The sequence below is a fragment of the Nicotiana tabacum genome, chromosome 7 (genome assembly GCF_000715075.1).
Source record: "Nicotiana tabacum cultivar K326 chromosome 7, ASM71507v2, whole genome shotgun sequence".
Lineage (NCBI taxonomy): Eukaryota > Viridiplantae > Streptophyta > Magnoliopsida > Solanales > Solanaceae > Nicotiana > Nicotiana tabacum.
This window is the reverse complement of record NC_134086.1, coordinates 4002264-4024209: the sequence shown is the minus strand read 5'-3', so window position 1 is coordinate 4024209 and position 21946 is coordinate 4002264. Positions and strand designations below refer to the sequence as shown.

Here is a 21946-nt window from a genome sequence, read left to right as displayed (position 1 = left end):
ATTTTATAAAATAATATAATTATAAAAAATATTATTAAATAGGTAAAATTATATATATATATATATATATATATATATATATATATATATATATATATATATATATATATATATATATATATATATATATATATATATATATATATATATATATATATATATATATATATATATATATATATATATATATATATATATATAGAAGTCCCAAATAAAATGAAATTATATAAGTGAAATTACATATAAATCCCAAATAATTATTTATAAGGGAAATCCAATATTATCTAATGAAATTATAAATCCCGAATAAATAAGTGAAATTATATATAAATCTAATCAATACATATAAAAGCACGCATACATATAATCCCATATAACATTTTGAAAGAGAGCAAGAGAAGCACTGAACTTAAAAAACTAATTGCATACATATTTACAAACTAACAGTGAAATATAAAAAGAGAGGAAAGTAATGAGTTCAAAATAATAAAATTTTTACATGGAGGAAGGAACAAACCTGTTGAATTTGACTTACGGAGAAGAATAAAGTTTTATGTTGCAAAAAAAAAATGATAAATCCTTGCTCTTGGTAGAGGTAGACTAGCGGAAAGAATTGGGAAAGACTTCTAATTTCGGGCTTTTAGCAATATTAAAAAGTTTACTTTTAAATTTAATGTTTTTAATTCTTTTTTAGAAAGATGTCTCAAAAAACTCGCCTCAACCAAAAAACTCGTCCGGGCGTATGCCTCGAACTTCTGGGTGTACGCCTTACGGAACTTCCCCCACCCCCACCCCACCCCGGGGCGTTTTTGGTACGCCTCGCCCCAGGGCTCGCCCCAGAAACGCCTTTTAAAACACTGGCCATAACCCAAAAAAAAAAAAAAAAAACATAAACAAACCAGTCCAACTCGCTTCAATGTTTGATCTCTTCCTTTGTCGGAGTTACATCAGCTCCTAGTCATTTCCTACTCAGTTCGTAGTAGGACTGCAAATAAAAAAAATTGTATATATAATTACATATAGACATTCTATGTATTATACATTCATCAAATGGCTGAAAAAACAGAACCATTCCTAAGTAATGACAAAAAATTGAAGAGAAAATCAGGATCATCTCTTGATGAAACAATAGAAAATTGCATAGGTGAATTTGGTTGGACTCAATTTTTGCAAGCCATATTTGTCTCTCTTGCTTGGTTTTTTGATGCTCAACAAACATTTATTAGTGTTTTTACTGATGCACAACCATCTTGGCATTGTATTTCTTGCAATTCTTCTTCTTCTTCCATTGACAACAATTTTTGTAATCTTGAAAAGGATGCATGGGCATGGGATTTACCAGCACATATTTCAGTTGTTTCAGAGTGATCTTTACAATGTCGTGGCTCGGTCATCGCCGGCCTTCCTGCTTCTTCCTTCTTCCTGGGATGTCTTATAGGTACGAGACGAATTCATGATTTAAATTTGATGGATTCGAGATCCTGAGTTCTTTCAATATATGAATCAAAAATTTACTCCATCTATCTCACTTTATTCAACCACTTTACTTTTTCGGTTATAGATATGAGATGGATCCTTGATTTAAATTTAATAAATTCGAAGTATTGGACTTTTCGGAAATTTAATTTGACTATACTCCATCTATTCCATTTTATTATACAAGAATTTTGTCTTAGAAGAATGATACTACATCTATTTCACTTTATGTAGCAAGGTTCGGAGTACAAGAATTAAAATACTTAATTTTGGTATGAATTTGAATATAAATTTTGTAAAAAGTAAATTGGAAATGATATTTGATATATTTTAAAACTTCATAAAAAGTAGAGTTTTATAAGTCATAATAGTTAATAATTCAAAATATATAAGAAAAAATGGTCAAAAAAGAACTTTTTGAACCAAATACTAGTAATGTTGCCGCATAAATTGGGAAGAGAAGGAGTATATTTTTATGTTTAGAAATAATTTAACTTTGAGCTTCCATTTACTCTTAGTGACATGATATTATAGCCACATAAATATTATGATATATTTAAACTATAAGTTCCAAACTACTTTCTTTCTTAAATACTATGTTCAGTCAAGTATATTCACATAAAATGAAACAGATGGAGTAATATGTATACTACTCTTCAAGAATTTCTGCATATATATTATGGTGTACTCACTCCTAACTAGGGGCGAAGCTATGTATGTCTAAGAGTGGTCGACTTACACTTTTCGACGAAAAATTATAGTATATATAGGGTAAAATATTACTTGTTATTGATTAAAAAAAAATAAACTTTGAATACCCTTGCATAGCTCATTCAAAATTTGAACACTTTTATTGAATTTTCTGGCTTCGCCGCTGTTCCTAACTCTTAGGTCCGTCTTTGCTTACAGGAGGTTTCCTTCTCTCCACCTTAGCTGACTCGTCACTTGGACGAAAAAACATGTTGGTTTTGTCATGTCTTCTCATGTCCATTACTGGATCAATCACTGCTTTTTCCACCAATATTTGGATGTATTCATTCTTGAGGTTTCTTTCTGGATTTGGAAGAGCTACAATTGGCACTTGCGCACTTGTCTTGTCCACAGAGCTCGTGGGAAGACAATGGCGAGGCCAAGTTGGAATCATTGGTTTTCTCTGTTTCACTATGGGATTTATTTCATTACCAACTTTGGCATTTATAAACGGAGGTTCTACATGGAGAATTCTTTACCTTTGGACTTGTTTGCCTACAATTTTATACTCATTTTTAGTTTATTTTATAGTGCCTGAATCTCCTAGATGGCTTTATATCAGAGGCAACAAAGAGGGATTTGTCCAAACTTTGAAAAGCATTGCACCTCCAACAACAAGAAGCAGTTTAACCTTGAGTTTCTTCGGATCGTTCATTGAATTTGAAAATCAAGAAGTACTCGACAACAACACAGTCGATCTATATTCAGCTATCAGGATGTTGGTGGAAAGAAATTGGTCTTTTCGTCGACTAGTAACAGTGATATGTGTTGGATTTGGTATTGGTATGACTTACTATGGTATGCCATTAGGTGTTGGAAGTTTAAATTTCAATCTCTACTTAAGCATTACATTGAATGCATTATCTGAATTGCCATCTTCCATTTTGATTCTTTTCCTTATTGGGAAACTTAGTAGGAAAGGTTCATTACTAGGATTTGCTATGTTAAGTGGAATTTGTAGCATAGGTTGTGTTATATTTGAGCGTGAAAAATTCAAAGAAGTGCAAATAGGGGTTGAATTGATTTCATATTTTAGCGCGTGCGAACTATCTCGTTTTTCCTAAGCATTATTAAATAACTGTTTTTCCTTTTATTTTTATTTTTTTGACAAGTATTCATATCTGACTGCAAAAGCTCATTCTATCTCGAATATGTGGCAAAATCACTCATTATGTCTCCCTCACGTGCGAACTTGATTCTTTTTTATTGCTAAATTAACATTTGAAAACTCTCTTTAATAATGGGTGGCGATCTCACTCGAATTTAAGATCTATGTCTGCTTTAATATCATGTTGATTTTTTTATTTTATCTTACGTCCATCTCATCTAAAGCTCAAAGCTTTTAGAGAGACCAAGCTTTTATTACTTGATTATTATGTCTTCACCATGACACACTTTTCTTTTTGTCTATTCTAAAAAGAATGATGTGGTCTTTTTATACTTAGAAATAATCTAACTTAAACTTCTTATTTAATTTTATCATTAATGATATAATTTTATGGTCACAAAAATATCATGACATATTTAAGAACTAAGACTACAAGTTCTGAAACTCTTTCTTTCTTAAACTTTATGCTCGGTTAGCTATCAAGATGTTAAAAATTTAGCTTTTGATAATATCTACTTAACCAACACATTAAACGCGTTTTCCGATTTGCCAGCTTCTTTGGTTACATTTTTTCTAATTGGAAAATTAAGTAGGAAAATGTCACTTTGAGGATTTGCTATTCTAAATGCAATATGTAGCATAGGGTGTTGTATAATTGAAGGTGACAATTTCAAGTTCTTGCAAATATGAATTTATTTCATATGATTACGAATTAATAAAGAAAAAGAAATTTGCGAATTATTTGTATCTTAACATTGTTTGTTTAAGACAATAAGTTTCTCTTACTTGCCACACCCTTCTCACCCCTCTAAAGGTGAAGTTATTACGATATAAATTAAAGTGCTAAAAATAGAGAAGTTCTAATAAGAAACTTAATTATGACAAGATAAAGACAGGCTTGATTACAACAGCTAAGGTTGAACCACTAAAATAGTGAATATTCATATGATCCTAGTTTAAGAAAAAGATTACCTTTTTAAAAATAATTTCTTGCCAATGACAATGAAGGTATTCAAAGTTTCAAAAAGGGTAAAGAAAAAGAAGTCAACGACAATATATGCTTATGAGCACTCCATGAATAAAAGTATTAAAACACCATATAAGACTTGTATCAATTGATTTTATATATATGTGTGTGTTTGCTTTTTATCTTTCTCATAGCGGTCTGATTAAATAGGGGATCAGATCACTTTTATTTTAACTAGTCATTAATGGTCGGCTTAATTAGTACCCTTTCGATATGTGTTGCGAACACTTTCATTTTTAACCTCTCATCTCTATAGAAGTAAAATTCGAATGAATAAAACAGATGGTCCTAACTACATAACCTTTTTTTTCATTACTTCCATGGTTGAAAATTTCGTGAAAGGGCTGAAGTATGCTAGTATGAGATAATAAAAATCTTTTTTCTAAAGATTTGATTAGATTCGAAAGGCTTATAGAAGTATGTTTAAGGTTCAATATTAAAATAGTTTCACAGGTTTATAAAATCCCGACTTTATTCGTAAAAATTGTACGGGCGCCTTATTTGGTCGCCCCCATTTAATATATACTCATTTTTTTAAAAAACTTTTAATTTGTACCCACTTTTTAAATAACCTTAGCCATTTTTCTCCTCCTCCTTCTAACTTTTACCTTTTATGTAGTACGTATTTATTTTTGGTGCTCAGCACACATTGAAACAGTTTATGTTTGCTTTAAATGTACATATGTATTCTGTAATATAATACCTTTGAAGTTGTTGTTCTACTCATAATAAGAATTTATGCTGAATATGCTTGCATATTGATAGTTCATTATCTGTATCAGGTAGGTTTAGAAGGGAACTTGTTTAAAATAAAATTTGAATTCAAGAGTATTAATAATTTAGTAAGCAAAAAATAACTGGAGTTTAAAATTACAAAATGAAAGAAAAAAAGCAGAAACTAAAGAACAAAGAAAAGAACTGGAACACACAAGCACTAGAAAGAAAAGAGAACTAAATGTTAGAAAATAATAAACAAAATTGGCTTTGAGACGTGAAAATCGACTATCCTTAAAGAGTTATTGCCTGTATATTAATTTAGGGAAAATACAAAACGATTCTCCTCAGGATACAACAAAGCCTGCAATAACACTTGTGATTTTCTATCTCCACTTCGTTGGAATTCTTGTGTATTTATAGGCAACCAATAGACCCTTTCAGAAAAGATGTCTTGTTTCACAAACAGACACGACTATTTATTTGAATTTTGAATTTAAAATTCAAATAAATAATTAACTCTAGGATCTCGTGCCTGTTGAGTTAATCTCGTGCCTGTTGAGTCAGTCTCGTGCATGTTAAGACAATCTCGTGCCTGTTGAGTCAGTCTCGTGCCTGTTGAGACAATCTCGTGTCTGTTGAGTCAGTCTCGTGCATGTTGAGACAATCTCGTGCATGTTGAGACAATCTCATGCCTGTTATGTGCTATTTCATAATGATCAGTTCCGAGGCTAACAGGCACGGTACGAGTAAGGTCAGTCCCGGGAGTGTTTCACATGACAGGCACGGAACTTCTTTCTTCCGTTGTGGGAAGAATCCCACTTCCAACTTGCCAATAACAAACTATCTTACAATCCCCCACTAGTTTGTTATTTCGCTTCATAACACTTGTGAATAATTGAAAGTATCTTTTACAGATTTGAACTTTCATTTAGTGTAAGTATATTAAAGTTTTGACGAAGTTATTGGTATCTTAAGATTTGAACCACAACTCCTTGTACCAAAACCGAAAATACCACACACACAGCATTATCTAGTAGCTTAGAAAATCCAGTATTCACTTTAGCACGTTTACGGCCATGTGCTCATCCTGAATTCATAAATATTTACAAGATCAACCATTTAAATCTTGCTAGAAACGGCACCACTTCAATATTCATATAGGTGGAATTAGTTAATATGTCCCTGTTACTCCAGACATTAATAATTCCATTAAGATTAATCAACCTCTTCATGTAACAGTATGCACTTTGGAGTTTGTCTTTATGCCCCTGTTATAACAAGCATTTAACAACTCCTTAACTCTTCATATAACAGTAAGTAGTACAATAGAATTAGGGCTCCTAAAGAGGAGATCAATGTTTAAACAATACAAGTAACTTGTTATTACCCATTGAACTTATATTGTTAGAGTGTATACTAACTCAAAGTGGGGTTCTCATTCCTTGTATTTAAATTAAGGGTCTCAGTCCCATCCCTCCACAAGTTTGTTGTACTATATCTCTACCTAATAGCTTCGTAAGTGGATCAGCCAAATTTTTATTTGATCTCACATATATTATAGCTATAGCTCCATTTGTAATTAATTCTCTTATATAAGCATGTCTCAAGCTTATATGTCTCGATTTCCCATTATATATTTTATTGTGAGCAACACACATTGTAGTCTCACTATCACAGAATATGGAAATGGCTGGCATAGGTTGTGGCCACAACTTTATATCAAGTAACATATTCCTCAGCCATTCTGCTTCTTTTCCAGCAGCTGCTAATGCAATAAATTCAGATTCCATAGTAGAATGGGAAATACATGTTTGTTTCTTGGATGCCCAACTAATGGCTCCACCGCCTAGAGTAAATATCCATCCTGATGTGGATTTATTATCATTAACACTTGTAATCCAACTTGCATCAGAATATCCCTCTAATACATTAGGAAAACCATTATAGCAAATGCCTAAGTGCTTTGTATATTTTAAATATCCAAGTACTCTACTTATTGTTTTCCAATGATCATTACCCGGATTACTGGTAAACCTTGAAAGTTTACAAACAGCAAATGCAATGTCGGGTCTAGTGCAATGCATTGCATACATCATACTACCTATCGCACTTGCATACTCCAACTGTGCTACTGCTCTTCCAGTATTTACAGTTAGCTTAACACTAGAATCATAAGGAGTATTATACCCCTTTATTACTAAATGACTGAATTTAGTAAGGATTTTATCTATATAATGTGCTTGTGACAAAGTCACTTGCTTGTTATCTCTTTTGACCTTGATTCCCAAAATAGTATCAACTTCATTTAAATCTTTCATTTTAAAAACTGAGGTTAGGTACTTCTTGGTCTCGGTAATTCCTTGTAGATTCGTACCAAAAATCAGCATGTCAGTGACATATAAACAAATTATTACTCCATATTCTTTTGTAAATTTAGAGTAAATGCACTTGTCTACATTATTATGTATGAATCCGGTTGATAGTATTACACTATCAAATCTTTCATGCCACTGTTTAGGCGCTTGTTTAAGACCATAAAGAGACTTTATCAATTTATAAACTTTCTTCTCGTTTCCCGGAAGAACAAAACCTTCAGGTTGTTGCATATATATTTCTTCACTCAGGTTTCCATTTAAAAAGGTTGTTTTAACATCCATTTGATGTACGTAAAGATCATAGATAGAGGCCAAGGATAAAAGGACTCTAATGGATGTTATTCTTGCAACAGGAGCATATGTATCAAAATAGTCTATGCCTTCCTTTTGAGTGAAACCTTTTGCAACTAATCTTGCTTTGAAGGTTTGGACAGAACCATCTGTATTGTACTTTCTCCTAAAGACCCACTTACAACCTATAGGTTTTGATCCAAGAGGAAGATCAACCAAAACCCAAGTGTTGTTGGATATAATTGAGTCTATTTCATCATTAATGGCCTCTTTCCAAAAAGCAGCGTCTCTAGAAGACATTGCTTCTTGAAACGTCTTTGGGTCTTCTTCAACATTTAATACAATTGGAATTTGATTACAAACGTTTGTCCTATCTCCTTCAACAAGAAATACTATAGATTGTGAAGAAATAAAATCAGAACCAAGATGTTTTTCTTTTCTTATTCTTTGGCTTTTCCTTGGTTCTATCTGCATATCATCACTTCTTTCCTTAGTTTTAATAATTTCAGAAAGCGATAATTTATTAGCATCAATACGTTTTCCATTTATTTCAGTCATTTCATCAACATTGTCATTTATAAATCTATTTTCAATAAATTCAACATGTATAGATTCTATAATGACATTAGATTCTAGATCTAGCAGTCTATAAGCTTTGGAGTGTTGTGCATATCCTACAAAAACACTTTTAATTCATCTAGGACCCAATTTTGTCCTTTGATGGTCAGGTACTCTATAATAAGATATACACCCCCACACTTTAAAATAATTTAAATTTGGTTTTCTACCATTCCAAAGCTCATAAGGCGAAATATGCATATTTTTTGAAGGCACTCTATTTAAAATATAACATGCAGTTAGTAGTGCTTCACCCCATAAATTATGTGGCAAATGTGCATTAAGTAACATAGCATTAACCATATCCACCAAAGTTCTATTTTTCCTTTCCGCTAACCCATTTTGTTGAGGAGTATAAGGGGCACTCATTTGATGTATTAGGTCATGCTCTTCACAGAACTTATTAAATTCGTTAGGAAAATATTCTCTGCCTCTATCACTTCGAATAATTTTAATTTTCCTACTCCTTTGATTTTCCACAACAGACTTGTATTCTTTAAACTTTTGAAAAGCTTCGTCCTTAGTTCTAAGTAGGTAAACATATGTAAATCTAGAGAAGTCGTCTATTAAAGTAATAAAATATCTTTTGCCTCCTCTAGTTAATTCTCCATTTAATTCACACAAGTCTGAATGTATTAAATCTAATAGTTTTGTGGATCTTTCAACTTTACGAAATGGTTTCTTTGTCATCTTTGCTTGTATGCAAATTTCACATTTTATATGTTGAGTTTTACATGAGATATAACCATTTTTGGACATATAATTCAAGGAGCCAAAATTTAAATGTCCTAGTCTAACATGCCATAAACAAGAATCAGACTCAACGATGTAAGCAGAAACATAATTTATTTCATTAATACTCAATTTGAACATGCCGTTACAGTTATAGCCTTTTCCAACAAAAACAACATTCTTAGACACTATTACATGATCAGACTCAATAACTATCTTGAAGCCTTTCTTTGACAGCAAAGCAGCAGACATTAAGTTTTTCTTCATATCAGGAACATGATACACATTCAGTAATGTCAACTTCTGGCCAGATGTGAAGTTAATCTCAATACTTCCTTTTCCAGCAACATCTGCCGCAACATGGTTTCCCATCAAGCCTTGTTCAGAATCCTGCACTTCTGCATATGTCTTGAACATCTTCTTGTCATAAAAGACATGAATAGTAGCACCCGAATCTAGCCACCAGTCTTGAGTATTTGTAGCAGCGATAACCACATTCAACTCTGTGACCATACCAATTTGCATTGCGGAAACCATGGCAACCAGTCCTTGGGCAGAATTTTCCACTACGTTTGCCTTTTCAGAATTTCCAGATTTTTTAATCTTTCCAGACTTTTCGGTTTTGCCTGCATTGAAATTTATTCCTGCCTTTCTATATCTGCAGTCCCGAATCATATGGCCTTTCTTTCCATAATGATGACAACTAAAGTTCTTTATCTTTTTAAAAGAAGACTTTTTGGAAACTTTCAGATGTTTGTTCCCACTTCCTGAATCATTCTGACTGACAAAATTGACTGCGGAACTTGAAGGCTGACTAATAGCATCACGTGCACGATCTCACTTTCAATTTGAATGTGAGTACGAAATTGTTCCACAGTCATTTTATCCATAGAATGTACGATTTTCTTTCTATAGTCATTCCACGAGGAAGGCAATTTCGAAAGAATAGCACCTATTTGAAGTGCATCAGGAATTTTAACTTCAAGATCACTTAGTTTTGATACTAAGATTTGCAGTTCATGAATTTGATCCATTATAGGCCTAGTATCAAATATTTTAAATTCAAAGTACTGCAGAGCCAGGAATTTGTCAATACCTCGTTTTTCATTCTGGTATGCAGTTTGTAGAGCAGTCCAAATCTCTCTTGGCGACTTCAGATTGCAGTAAAGATCATAGAGACGATCTGTCAAAGTATTCAGAATATGGCCGCGACACAACAGTTCATCATGTTCTCGTTTCTTCCTTTCTTCCTTGACTACGTCAGAATCTTCTGTTGTGGGGTCAGGCACTGGAGGCAAGGCAGAATCAAGAACATAGTAGATATTGAGAGCGGACAACAAGAATATCATCTTGTCTCTCCAACGGGTAAAGTTCGTTCCATCAAAGCGATCAAGTTTGATGAACTCCTTCGGATTCTCAACAACATACATCAATTTCTCCATAGCAGAATAACTCTTTAAGATTGTTAGAAAATAATAAATAAAATTGGCTTTGAGGCGTGAAAATCGACTGTCCTTAAAGAGTTATCGCCTGTATATTAATTTAGGGAAAATACAAAACGATTCTCTTCAGGATACAACAAAGCCTGCAATAACACTTGTGATTTTCTATCTCCACTTCGTTGGAATTCTTGTGTATTTATAGGCAACCAATAGACCCTTTCAGAAAAGATGTCTTGTTTCACAAACAGACACGACTATTTATTTGAATTTTGAATTTAAAATTCAAATAAATAATTAACTCTAGGATCTCGTGCCTGTTGAGTTAATCTCGTGCCTGTTGAGTCAGTCTCGTGCCTGTTGAGACAATCTCGTGCCTGTTGAGTCAGTCTCGTGCCTGTTGAGACAATCTCGTGCCTGTTATGTGCTATTTCATAATGATCAGTTCCGAGGCTAACAGGCACGGTACGAGTAAGGTCAGTCCCGGGAGTGTTTCACATGACAGGCACGGAACTTCTTTCTTCCGTTGTGGGAAGAATCTCACTTCCAACTTGCCAATAACAAACTATCTTACACTAAATAACTTCAGCTCTAGAGCTGAAGTTCGACAGTTACAAAACAAAAACTTCAGCTCTAGAGCTGAAGTTATTTAGTTCTCTTTTCTTTCTAGTTGATCAACCGCGAAACACCAAAAACAGTAGTGATTGCCTCAGACTTCAGCTCTAGAGCTGAAGTTTCCCACTTACAATACAAAAACTCCAGCTCTCCTAGTTACAACACAAAAACTCCAGCTAGCTGAAGCTTACAAACAAAAACTCCAGCTCTAGAGCTGAAGCTTACAAACAAAAACTCCAGCTACAGTTACAAAACAAAAACTTCAGCTCTAGAGCTGAACTTCAGGTCGCGGCTACTAGAATGCTGAAGTTTTGCGTGATTGTCTTTGCTACTTCAGCCCCGTATGCTGAAGTTATGCGAAAAAGCGGGTACGCTTTTGCAAAGCAGACACAAGTTAAAACGTGACATAAAAAAACGGGTATAGATATAAATGCCCCACTTTATTCGTATCAACAATCATTTCGAAATATCTCGACTTAATAGGCGCAGGTCAAATAACAGTATGTGAGTGATTCCATTGAGTTAATCACATTGCACCACATTTAATAACTTGAAAGACCATATTATATCTTCTACGCCATACTTTATTAGGGATCTTTTTAAATGAAATTCCAAATATATGGACCTTTTTTGTTTTTTATCAAAAGTTCGAATCTCTAGCTCGTAATTTTGAACGACTTTAGAGTTAGTAATTGCCTTTAAACCAAACTTTTGGGGGTGAAAAGCATAATTTAAAATCTTTGTTTCAGTTCCCCATTTTCCCAATCAATGTTCTAGAAAATAGAAGAAAGCAGCTTAATTTAGAGAGCGAAAGCGGGTGCGAGAAATCAGAAAATCATTGATGTCGATTCTGTGGGAGAAGAGTGGGACATGGAGGTGGCTAGTGAGGCAAACGAGGGATTCGAAACCGTTTTTCATTGGATTCGCCACCGTTTGCGGCGTCGTTCCGGGGATTATTGGTTTCTGCGTTATGTCGGCGACTAATTCTCGTAGTCCTGAACTTGAAGCTAAGCTCCGTCAAAACGCTCGCCCTGATACCCTTGTATGTCTTCCTCTTTTTCGCCTATTAATAATAATAAAATAATAGTGTTGAATAATACTAGATCAGTTTTGTGCTTCATATGTGTTGTACCTTCTACAGTTATTTTTGTACGGAAATATTCTTCCTCTTCGGCTATTGATAGTGTTAATATCTGATGTGTGCTTCATATGTATTTGTACCTTCTGCCATTATGATACTAGCAGGTAACAAGGTACCGGGTGGAATAGTTGAGGTGCGCCAAGCTGGCCCGGACACCGCCGTCATACAAAAAATTCTTATTAGCTATAAAGCATTTTTAAATGTTCCAAACGAAATAATGTTGAATGAATTGGGCAAGGGAGTTTTAGTTTATCAGGTTTGAGAATTGGGCATGAAAAGCATAAATTTCATTGAGCCCTAACATTATCAGATTTTACCCATCGGGTTGCACTTAGAAGGTTAAAGAAGAACTTGGATCAACTTATAAGGTGAACAAAATTCTCCGCTGGTGCAGCAGAAAAATCGGGTTGTGGTAGTGAAATGGGGTGTTTAAGAGCCTATAATGATTGGAAATTTTACGGGGTTGCTAGATTGATACGCAAAATGGAGGAATTGAAACATGTAGGGAACTTGTTTAAGATGGACTCTTAATAAAAATATGCGTTTTCTGTTAAATCCTACTACTAAACCTTGTGTAGATCAAAAGGGGTTGGCAAAATGTTTTCACTGGGCTATACATGAGGCCTACCTCACACGGGATAACTTATAGAGACGGAAATTTATTTTGCCCAATAGGTGTGTTTTGCATTTGAGAATCTAGAATCCTCCTACCACCTACTATTTGGCTGCATCTATATTTGGAAGGTGTGCTGTCTGTTCCCTAAACATATTCGGACTGCCATGGACCATGCCAGGGTCAGTAAGAGAGCAGCACCAGAATGTTCGCAAGGGCAGAGAATTGAGAAGGAAAATGGAGATGTGGAGAACAATACCATCTTGTATTTTATCGATATTGGAAATTGGAAAGAAAGGAATAACTAAGTTCTTTAAGCAAGCAGCTAATATTTGCTTTATTGTAGATGTTTGTAGAATTTAAACGTTTGGACTTTGGTGTAATGTGTGGCTTTTGCTTGTGATGAAAGTTTTTGGTGGACTTCATAGACTCCCTGTGATTAAGGGATGATCTGAATCTTCCTGTGTACATGTTTTGCTCCTACTTGGTGCAGTTACAACTAAAACTTCATCTTACCTATAAAAAACATTATCACAATCATTTTCAAAAGCAAAAACTTCAGTGGGTCAAGATCTACTAGGGGTTTGAATGAAAAGTGGAATTAAGCATGGATTTAGTAAATGAGGAAAAATTCACAAAATATATATATGGCGCATGCAAGAAAATTTACTATCAACTCATTCAATAATTAGATAGCCTAACTTGACGGTAAATGTGTCTGAAGTGAGCCTTTAACAACACTGTTAAAACCCAATTATTCTATTTATTTGACTGTACCTTTTCTGTCTTTGATGACTTTTAGGTGACAGCTATCGCGAAAATTTATCAAATGCTGATTTTTTTCCATATTACAGCACCCTTTTTCTTTCTCTAATTTGTTGGAATGATATGCTCTAGTTAAAGTCTGTAGACATTGAGATGAATTGCAGCACTCTTGTGCCCATATATGTCTCGTCTTTGTTGAAAATAAAGCCCGAGTTGCTAACAGTTGTGCATTATTTTGGTTTACACCTTATCGGCCACCTGCGCATCTATGCGAACCAAAGAGAAAAGGATGTTACTGTTAAATATTATTCTTACAAATGCAGGATGTTTAGAAATTACAAATAGCTTTAATGTTTACTTCTCTATCTTGCTCAGTCTTTTCCTTGCTCCAATAGTCCATAGGAAATAGACTATTTGACTTGACCTTTACAGAAGATAATTGTCTCTTTCCGCTCACATGGTTTCGTTTGGTCTCGTTGGCTTACTTAATTTTGAGTAATTCTGCTTATGACTGGAGAATTGCTTGATATATTGTTTGATTTTTCTAACAGATGATGGGTCAAGTTAATAAAGAGAGGTTGGCAGAGTACCTTGGTGAACTGCAGAGAAAGGAGAACACAAATGACAGATATGTTGCAGCTTTAAGGGGCGAAACATTGACAAGAAAACCTTACCAGAGAATTCAACCAGTCCCAAAGCCAAGTGATGCTGAAGCAAAGAAGGAACAAAAGTAGGTCACTGCTTAGCTGGTTTTGTTGCTTTACTTTGGTAGTTCTACCTTTCCCAGTGGATAAAGCTTCAGACTGGACACAGCTGGAGTTATTGCTATAGCTTTTTGAAACTTGTACAAGAATTTGAAGAAAATCCTTTGTCGATTAATTAAACGTGTGATTTAAATACAAGTGTTTGAATCATATTAGTTCTAGCATATAACATTGAGAACAAAATTTGAATTTGGAAATAATTTTTCAGATTGTGGTATGGAAATGCATTTCAAGAGTATATTTTTCCATCTTCAATTTCACTATCAAAATGAACTTTTCCCCAACAATCTATAACTACCCAAACGCAATTCAACTTCAACTTCATCTAATTTTTTCAATTTATAAAAATGTATCTTTTATTTGAATCAAAAGTTTGTAGCTTTTGAAACTACTTGGACATTTTCGAAAGTGGGGTCCATGCTACCATAAGGGAAAGATTAATAGTGAATTGATGATTTTATACTTGTAAAAATTAGTGTGGCAACTGGCTTTTCGAAAATCAAACAACAACAACAACAACAAATCAACCCGGCTTAATCTCATACGTAGGATCTGGGGAGGGTAACGTGTATGTAGCTTTACCCCTACCCTATAAAGGCAAGATAAGTAATCTACTTGAAGCTCAAGAATAAACTTGCAAAAGTTACTGTCAAATGATGATTTAATTTGAGTTATCTTCTGATCCTTTCATTCTTAATTCAACAATGGATGCTATAAATCGCGAGCACCATAGACCTTCAGCAAATTTCTGGGTTTGCTTCTATCAGTTGCAGTTGTAGAATCAATAGTTTTGACTCTGTGGATAAGTAATTCAGATATGTTTAAATTATACCACATTCAGTAATACAAAATAATCTCCCAGAGTTAGTTTCCCAACAATACAGACAAACCGCGGATCTTTTCCACCTTATTTCTGGCCAAATTTTAAAAAAAAAAAAAAAAACAGAGCCAAATAACCACACATCCAAATGATAGAGACCGTTCTATAATACCTCATAAGACCAAACTTGAAGAGTTACTGCAGCATTAGCACAAATAAACCACACAGATACAAAGGGGATATATTGTTTTATAACACTGATTAACACCAGAATTAGCACACAAAAGGAGCGTCAACGTGATGATCACTGCAGTAAAGGCCTGGGCGTTGTGTGTAGCCTTGTTTCTGCAGCTTCTTTCTGGCCTTGCTAACAACTTCCTCATTGGTGATTGGACCATCTGATTCGGCCAGGATTTCCTGAATCGCGTTGCTTAGAGCACCATAAGAGTCTCCGCCTGCAGGGGTAGCATCGGCAGATGTTTGGTCCGTTTGGCACCCACTGACGAGAATGCCACTGTCCGGAAGACCTCTACTTCCTGAACCAGCATAAACCTCTTGCTTGCCTTCGACGTGTGTTTCCATCGCAGGTTTTGCATAGCTCTCATCATTTTCATCAAGCTTTTGTTTCAGAAACTCTTGAGCCAAGTTACCAACCATACCCAAGAAACCGCCACTTTCACCCTCCCCGTTACCGTGCTGTAGTTTGTTGAAAATGACCTTCATGAATTTCTTCACCTTAGGACTTGCATCTTCTCCAAATACATCAAAGAGCGTTGGCCTAAGTTTCCCGACATCAATGTCATCTTTGCCTGTTTTCTGCTTAAGTATTTCGATGAGGGTGGAAAGAGGCAAGGATTTGTTCTTCACATGGACTTGATCCCCATCTTCCGTCTCAATCACGCTACTCTCGGCAAAACTCTCCTCTTCTTCCCCGCGTCGGTCATGGCGGCGTGGAATGTGGATACCCCGGGATTCAAATGCGTCTTCAACACTTCGACGTAAGAACTTCTTGAATCCAAAACCAGATCCATGGCCTTCATTTTCGTCGTCGCCTTGCTTATGGCTCTCCCCTATCTGCTCTTTAGCTTTGTCAATGAGGCCGCCGCTGTGGCATGAGTCGGATACAATTGTGATCCGGCAACCTTCAGGAACTTTGTCCACAAGCTCTCTAAAATCATCATCTGATCACGGATGAAACACCCAATCCAACAGTTGATCAATAGCGTGTTATTTTTCCAATAATATTAACCACAATAATGTCTATTGTTTCTTATGTGTCTGCCAACGAAACTAACTACATTTTCCAACACCATATCAGAAGGCTCTAAAGTAGAAAGTAAAAAAAAATCTACCAAAATTGATATCAAGCAATAACGATAAGACATCCTATAAGGAACTAGGCTTGGCAAAGAAAACATGGATAGCTTTTCAAATATTCCTAAAAAGGAAAATAAGGATGGAAATCTGTAATGTGATGGAAAAAACAAAGAATGGGACTCTAAACGAATTTCTATAAGATTAGACCTCAAATCCTTCTTATCTTCATAATCCCTAAAAGCGGAAACTTTTTTCCAACTTGTTAAGGAATAAGGAGTAAGGCATTCTTTTCAACAACAGCAAGTAACATAGCTAGGGATCTTAGTTGGGGGAGAAAAAAAGAACAGAAAATTAAGCACACTAATGAAAGGAGAAAAAGATTTTTAAAACAAAGAAAGCTCATCCACTTGAGCCTTAAAAATTTTTGCTGATCTTCCTTGCTAATCTCAACCAATCATCACAGGAGCTTTTCTTTACGTTCTATTTCGCTACTTGTAGCTTTATCGAGCAACTTCCCATCTTAGCAGGAGCTGTCCAAGGAAATAAGTAGCTAAATAGCCACATCAGCAGCGATTGGGGTGATATTAGGCGCAACCTTCCCCCTCCCGAGAAGCATATGGTTTTGGGTCCCTCTCCCGGACCCAAAATTCTATTTCTAGTATTCACCTTCTCAAGTTTGAATTTTTTCCTCAAATCCAGATCCACCTGAATTGTTGGCAATATCAGATCAATTGAACCATTTGCATATCTTAATTCCAATATTCCTACTCCACAAATCATAAACAGACAAACTAGTGGGGAAGTTCCCTGGATATTCAGTAAATTTGTGGGAAAAAGTTACTATTTTTCTCTTCAAGTCAATGGTAAAGCTACTGAATCTAAATTTATTAAACTACTAATCCCTCTAAACACCAACTTTATTCCCTTTTTTTGCCTACTTTTTCTCATCCCCATTCAACAATTTCAATAACACCTGAGCCCCAATTTTTCTCATTTATAAAGTTCCATTTCCCAATTTCTCAAATTTCCCTGAAACTCAGATCCACCTGAATTGTCATCAGAAACAGATCAAATCCACCCATTTCAAGATCTCAAACTCCTGTGTGTGTGTGTGCGAAAAATCACAAAATTTTAACAAATATTAAATTACGAACCCATAATTTCAGAACTACACACTGCTAAGAACTTTAAGGGTTGATCCTCTTCTGCTCACACACTGACACACATCAGCAAATTTTAGTACAAAGTAACAAAACCAAATCTCCCCCTCTCAAGATCCCCCCCCCCCCCCACAACATCTCAAACCCCAATCAAGCTTTCAATTTCCACAAATTATACAAACACAAAAAAATCAAAATTCGGAGCAAACCCATGATTCAAATCCAAAAAATAGTAAGCAAAGTACCTGTAATAAGATTCATATCACAAGGAACAATACACTCATCATAACCAGTATCATCTTCTTCACCAGTTTCAGCTGGAAGTCTAGTCCCATGTCCACTATAATGAACAAACAAGGAATCACCTTCTTCAGCAGATCCTACTAGATCCGACAAAGCTTTACGTATATTCCGACCAGTTGGTTGTGTGTAAGAATCATCAGTATCAATTAGTACAGTAATATCTTCCTCAGAAAATCCGAAACGGTTGATTAAACAACTGTACATTCGCTTAACATCGTTTATGCAGCCTTTGAGTTCTGCTTTTGTTCCTGGGTAGTTAATTCCGATTAATACTGCTTTTTTTGCCATTGGAAATTTGCAAGTTCTAAAAAAAAAAAAAATTGGGTTTGAGGAATTTTGAGGTTTTGGTTTTGTTGAATAATGTTCGATTGAGTTATTTGAGGTCAAAGGTTGATGGGCCCCACATAATTGAAAGGGTTGGCATGACATGTTGAAGTGGGACCCACCATAAGGAAACCATTATGTGGATGATTTAGTTGGGATTTAATTGAGATTGTGATTCTTTGTCGAATAAAGTTGAAATTTGACTTTTTTTTGGTTGATATTAATTGATATATATATATATATATATATATATATATATATATATATATATATATATATAATATCAAGCTCTTATAGAGCAGTTAAGGAGATGCATTAAAGGCATTCGAATTTACAATACTAGAAATAGTACTTGAGGCTCCTGTAGAGGAACCATTAACTATAGCAAAAGTAGAAGTATCCAAACTATCAGCATAAGTACTAGGTACAGTAGTAGTTAGACTATTACTATTACATAAGCTAGAAGTAGTCTTGATCATCCTTCTTCGTAGCAGTCCTTGTTGATCTTGTTGATATATTGAGGTCACAAAAAGTGGTGGACTTCCAAACAGTAGACAGGGTTCCTTTGCATGCATGGCTCCATAGTTGGCTAGACTATCTGCAACGCTATTTTTCTCTCTGTAGATACTTAGGAGAGGTGAGATATCCAGCTGTAGGAGTAATAACCTGCAATCATTAATTATATTAGTGTATTGCATGGTGTTGGAGTTGAACATACCTAGGATGGCCTATGCACCTGTTTCAATGACGAGTGGTTTGAGGTTCTTTTGGACAGCAATTGTCAGTCCCTTGAGCAAAGCTAGAAGTTCAGTTTGAATAGCTGTCCTAAGTACTGATATTCCTGCAAAACCTATGATCCAATTTCCTTTTGCATTATGAAAAAGACCTCCAATACCATACTTGGATTGGTTAATTGAGCAAGATCCATCTATGTTAAGCTTATAAGTATGAATATTTGGGGGGTGCCATTTTACATATAATGGTATTAAAGCAGTATTCTTTCCTTTGTGATTTGTAAAATAATAAAATTCTGTCGCCTTTGTGAAGATGGAGGGAATATTTAAGCAATATTGTTTATGATCCATAGTAGTTTTATTCCGTGTAAGCCATAGTTCCCATAAAGCAAACGGGATAAGAGTGGTATTTGGAATATTATGTCGTGTATGTTGTAATTGCTGATGTATGAAAACCTTAAAACAGTTGAGAGTAGTATCATGGCATTGCAGGGAGTTTGTATTTACTGTAGATATTTTGAGCTTAGTCCAGAGATGTCTAGCAGTTGTACATTCGAAAAATATATGTTTTAATGTTTCAGGGGATATATGATACTGAGCACAAATAGCAGAATTAAGGATACCTAACTTGTTGAGATATGTTGTTGTTGGAAGCCTGGCATGACAAACTAACCATATGAAATGTGATATCTTTGGTGGAATATGTAGTTTCCAAATCCAGCTGTAGCTATCTGGTGGAGTATTTGTTGTAGCATTTATGCTAGTTGTAAAAGAATTGTACATTGATTTAACTGAAAATATGCCATTTGGTGTGAGACCCCAGTATATTTGGTCATATGTTGAAGGTTGAATCGGTATGTAGATGTTATTAATAAGTGTGTGTAAATGAGTTGGTAAATTGAATGGTAGTAGGTTTAAATGCCAATTATGACTGTAATAGTAGGTTGAAACTGTTTTATTTTTCTCATTTTTTGGAAGTAGTCCATATATATAGTTACGAATTAAATAATTCTGGCTAATCCAGGGATCCGTCCAGAATTTGACATGTGTTCTTGTGGCTATATTCCATTTGAACCCTAATTTACAGTAGGACTATCCTTGCATTATATTACGCCAAGTTGTTAAGCTTTTTGTTATATGCAATGTAGATGGTCTTAAGTAAGTATGTAATAAAACTTGTGCCCATAGATGATGAGGATTTTGAAATAGCCTCCATGCAAGACTGGCATGCAAAGCCTGATTTTTTAAAGTGAGATTTTGTATCCCTAACCCTCCTTTCTCAATAGGTTGTGTGATGGTAGCCCACTTAATTAATTGAAAAGTACTCTCATTTACTCCCAACAACAACCTGCTTCTTCAAATCTTAAACCTTCAAAACCCCCAGATATCCCTATAAACACAGACGCAACCATAACTTCCAATAACAATCCAACAAGAAACATGATTATTGACACACCCGACCTCAATACCTCTACTATTGTTTCTACTCATAAATCATATTTACATACTCTAACCTCTAATAATGACAATTATTCACCTCATACTGCATATGAACCTCAAAACCTTTCCCTGCTGATTGATGATGAATTGGAGGCACCAATAGATGCCTCTAATTTTATTCCACTTTCAATGGAAGAAAAAAGTAGAATTTATAAACCTTGGCAAAATGCAGTAATTGTTAAGGTCTATGGTCGCAAGGTAGAACATCAACTACTTCGCCAAAAAATCTATACCTTATGGCAACCCACAGAAAATCTACCTCTCATAGATTTGGGTTCAGATTTCTTCCTTCTAAAGTTTCAAAAGGAAGAAAATAAAAATTGTGCCTTACATAATGGCCCTTGGTTCATTTTAAATCATTTTCTCTCAGTTCGACAATGGGAACCAAAGTTTATGGCATCGGAGATGAAAATAAATTATTCTGCTATATGGCTACGACTACTAGAATTACCTACTGAATTTTATGATTTTCATTTCATTCAGAAAGTGGGTAATAAAATTAAAAAATTACTAACAGTGGATAATTGTACCTCTTCAACAACAAGGGGTCGATATGCCAGGCTATGTGTTGAAATACCGATGGATCAACCTTTAAGAAGCCATGTTTACATTGGCAATTATAAGCAAAACATCCTTTATGAAGGATTAAATTTGCTATGTGTTACATGTGGTCGGATGAGGCATAATCAGAGAGTATATATGCACCTACCAGGTTTTAGATGAACCTCATATTGTTACTACTCCTCTCACCACATCAGCCATTCCTAATCCCCCCCCCCCCAATCCATCAATGGAAGAATGGAAAATAGTGCAATTTCTAAAGAAAAAAAATTATACGAAATTCAATTATAACACTGCCAACCCTAAGAGTTTTGCAGGTAAGTTTTCATCCATTACTCCTTATCTTCTTCTTTTTACGCAATTAACAATTAATAACCCTAATTCTATACCTAGTACCCTAACAACCACTAAAGAGACTATAACACCCACTTTAACCACTAATCAATTTGATACCTTAATTACTACTGATTTGGATCAGCCTGGTCTACTGCCTCAACAAGCAAAAGATACAAAATTAACCTCTTCAAAATACACTCAAGTGCTTATTCAATAAGCCCAATCACAACTTGGTCTTCATTCAAAACCTATACAAAGCTATGCAACTGGCCACGTCAGCTCACTACACATGCACACACACTATCCAAACACCCCTTCATCAACACACATGCAAACCCTAATACAAGACCTACCAAACTATACCACATCCGCTTCACCCTCATCATCTTTTCCTAACCCTAATTTGATAATTCCCATGCAACTAGGCAATGATAGTTTGCCCACCTCTTCAGACCAAACA

At 34.9% G+C, this 21946-nt stretch overlaps 2 protein-coding genes and 1 pseudogene across 2 annotated transcripts; 2 read left to right on the top strand and 1 right to left on the bottom strand.

The window, feature by feature from the left end:
• The first annotated feature begins 1050 nt into the window (after positions 1–1050).
• On the top strand, positions 1051–3290 carry LOC107782097 (organic cation/carnitine transporter 3-like; annotated as a pseudogene).
• Positions 3291–11907: 8617 nt separating this feature from the next.
• Positions 11908–14563, top strand: LOC107824376 (uncharacterized). The gene is made up of 2 exons (XM_016651123.2): positions 11908–12190; positions 14219–14563. The coding sequence occupies exons 1-2, from the start codon at positions 11990–11992 to the stop codon at positions 14399–14401; spliced, it is 384 nt and encodes a 127-aa protein (XP_016506609.1). The 5' UTR covers positions 11908–11989; the 3' UTR covers positions 14402–14563.
• A 671-nt stretch (positions 14564–15234) lies between these two features.
• LOC107824366 (metacaspase-4) lies at positions 15235–18388 on the bottom strand. The gene is made up of 2 exons (XM_075256902.1): positions 17974–18388; positions 15235–16432 (listed from the first exon to the last, which is right to left on the bottom strand). Exons 1-2 carry the CDS (start codon positions 18317–18319, stop codon positions 15525–15527), a joined length of 1254 nt encoding a protein of 417 aa, XP_075113003.1. The 5' UTR covers positions 18320–18388; the 3' UTR covers positions 15235–15524.
• Positions 18389–21946: the final 3558 nt, after the last annotated feature.